General features: G+C 45.7%; 1 protein-coding gene across 1 annotated transcript in view; it reads left to right on the forward strand.

Moving 5' to 3' along the window:
* Positions 1-2,135, forward strand: part of LOC306715895 (rho guanine nucleotide exchange factor 3-like) — a gene marked incomplete at its 3' end in the record, with an annotated part of 16,355 nt that overhangs the window by 12,707 nt on the left and 1,513 nt on the right. The window contains exons 6-9 of the mRNA XM_079186374.1: positions 318-380; positions 476-572; positions 1,343-1,419; positions 1,516-1,837. Coding sequence (XP_079042500.1) covers positions 318-380; positions 476-572; positions 1,343-1,419; positions 1,516-1,837 — 559 coding nt within the window. The remainder of the gene's footprint in view (positions 1-317; positions 381-475; positions 573-1,342; positions 1,420-1,515; positions 1,838-2,135) is intronic.

The following is a 2,135-nucleotide window of genomic DNA, read 5'->3' on the forward strand; positions in this document are numbered from 1 at the left end:
ACAAAATATCTGAGGATTTTTCTGGTTTCCTTGTTTACGATCAGTCGGAATCCAACAAAAATGATCACAAAACAACATTATCCTCTTTTTTTTGTAGACTAGTTTTTAGTAAATTCAGTATTTATTCTCAATCGATAAAGAACATTTACAAGTGAAATATAATAAATACAATAAATACAGAACATGAATCATTACAACCACAAACAAACGTATTTTGTTTGATAAAAAATAGTTCAAAAACCCAGCATACTCACTCGTCCATCTCTTAACACGTACAGATAACTCAAACTCATTTCTAAGACTTGTTTCCCCTGCAGGCTATATTTGAGTTGGCTCAGGGCGAGCAGGACTTGGTGGAGGATCTCAAGTTGGCTAAGAAGGTAAATACAAACCTTTATTTTTCCTTGAGGAACTGACTTTCCTGCTCTATTTATTCCACAGAGTATGCTCATGTGTGTGTGTGTGTGTGCTGCAGGCCTACCATGACCCGATGCTGAAGCTGTCAATCATGACTGAGCAGGAACTGAACCAGATCTTCGGCACTCTGGACTCGCTGATACCCCTGCATGAAGGTAGGAGGCTGCATCTGATGGAAGCGGTCCATCAAAGGTCACCAGGTGTCTTCAGACACGCACACCTTTACATTCTTCTGATGGCAATGTAACAAAGTCTCCAAAACTTGTATCAGTGGATTCACCGTGAGAAGCGGGGACGAGCGTCCCTCATGCTGATAATATTTATTAACGCCTCGACGGCAAAATAATATTTACAAATCCTCCGTTTTGAAACGTGTTGCAGCGCGTGAGAACACAGCTCTGGATGTCTGAAGACAGCCAAGAGGAACATTAACTTAAAATATATCTACGTCTGATTGACACGAAGGCACTTTAACTTAAACAGATGAAGCAGCAACGCTACATGTTCCAGGTGTGAAAGGGACTTAAAGCTGCAGTTCCTTTAACAGCCACCGGAGGGCGACTGTAGAAGTGAATGAAAAACCTCCAACGTCCCTCCGCTCATGAAGTCAACGCTGCAGATAAAGTGCAGACAAGGAGACCGGATGAGTTCTACACCTGCTGAACTTTAACCTGAGAAATAGTGAGCCTCTTCAGAAAAAGAGAGATTCTCCACTTTCTGAATATTGCAAACCAAAAGCATTGCTTTGAATGGGACTCGTGCATGTTTAGCTGAACGTTTTCACAGGTTGAGATCTGAAATTCTAAAAAAAAACTCAGCCCATCAGGTTGGAACTTTGAATTTAGTGATTCTAGAAAAACGTTGTGCTGCTCTGGGTCTTCACCTCTTTTAAATTGTTTCATGATTCCAAACCGTCTCTCCTCAGACCTGCTGAGTCGCCTCCGAGACGCCAGAAAGCCTGACGGGTCCACAGAACACGTGGGACACCTCCTGACTGACTGGGTGAGTGTTTCTCTTGACGTGATGCACTGAAAATAATTCTACTTTTCATTGCCTCCTGTGCTGTGGATAAACCGGGTGTTTCCTGTGTCCCCGCAGCTTCCCTGTCTCTCCTCCTACACCTCGTACTGCAGTAACCAGGTGAAGGCCAAGGACCTGTTGGACCAGAAGAAGCAGGATCGGCGGGTCCAGGACTTCTTGCAGCGCTGTCGCCAGTCGCCCTTTAGCAGGAAGTTGGACCTGTGGAACTTCCTGGACATCCCCCGCAGCCGACTGGTGAAATACCCGCTGCTGCTCAGGGAGATCCTGAAGCACACGGCCAACGACCACCCGGACCGGCAGCACCTGGACGAGGCGGTAGGTGTTGAGATTCTGTACACCGTCGACCCAAAGGTCCGGTTCACCTCACTGTCAGACGGATGTAGAAGAACACCAGATGATTTGAGTTCCTTAGAACCAGTGAGAACTGTCAAGCACAGATGTAAACTGCAATTATTCCCCTGAATATTCAGACAGTTCTCTGCTTTCTGCATAATTCAACTTGTTTTATTAAGTGCACGTAGCTCAGTCGGATACATCGACAGGTTGTTGATTCTCACTGAAAACAGAAAACGATTGACGACACAAAAATGCGTCTGAACGAAGTCGGGTGTCGTCCGTTCGCTCTGCAGATGCTGATGGTTCAGAGCGTGGTGGCGGACATCAACAGGCGGACGGGG

Source organism: Pholis gunnellus (genome assembly GCF_910591455.1).
Source record: "Pholis gunnellus genome assembly, chromosome: 3".
In the NCBI taxonomy this organism is placed as follows: Eukaryota; Metazoa; Chordata; class Actinopteri; order Perciformes; family Pholidae; genus Pholis; species Pholis gunnellus.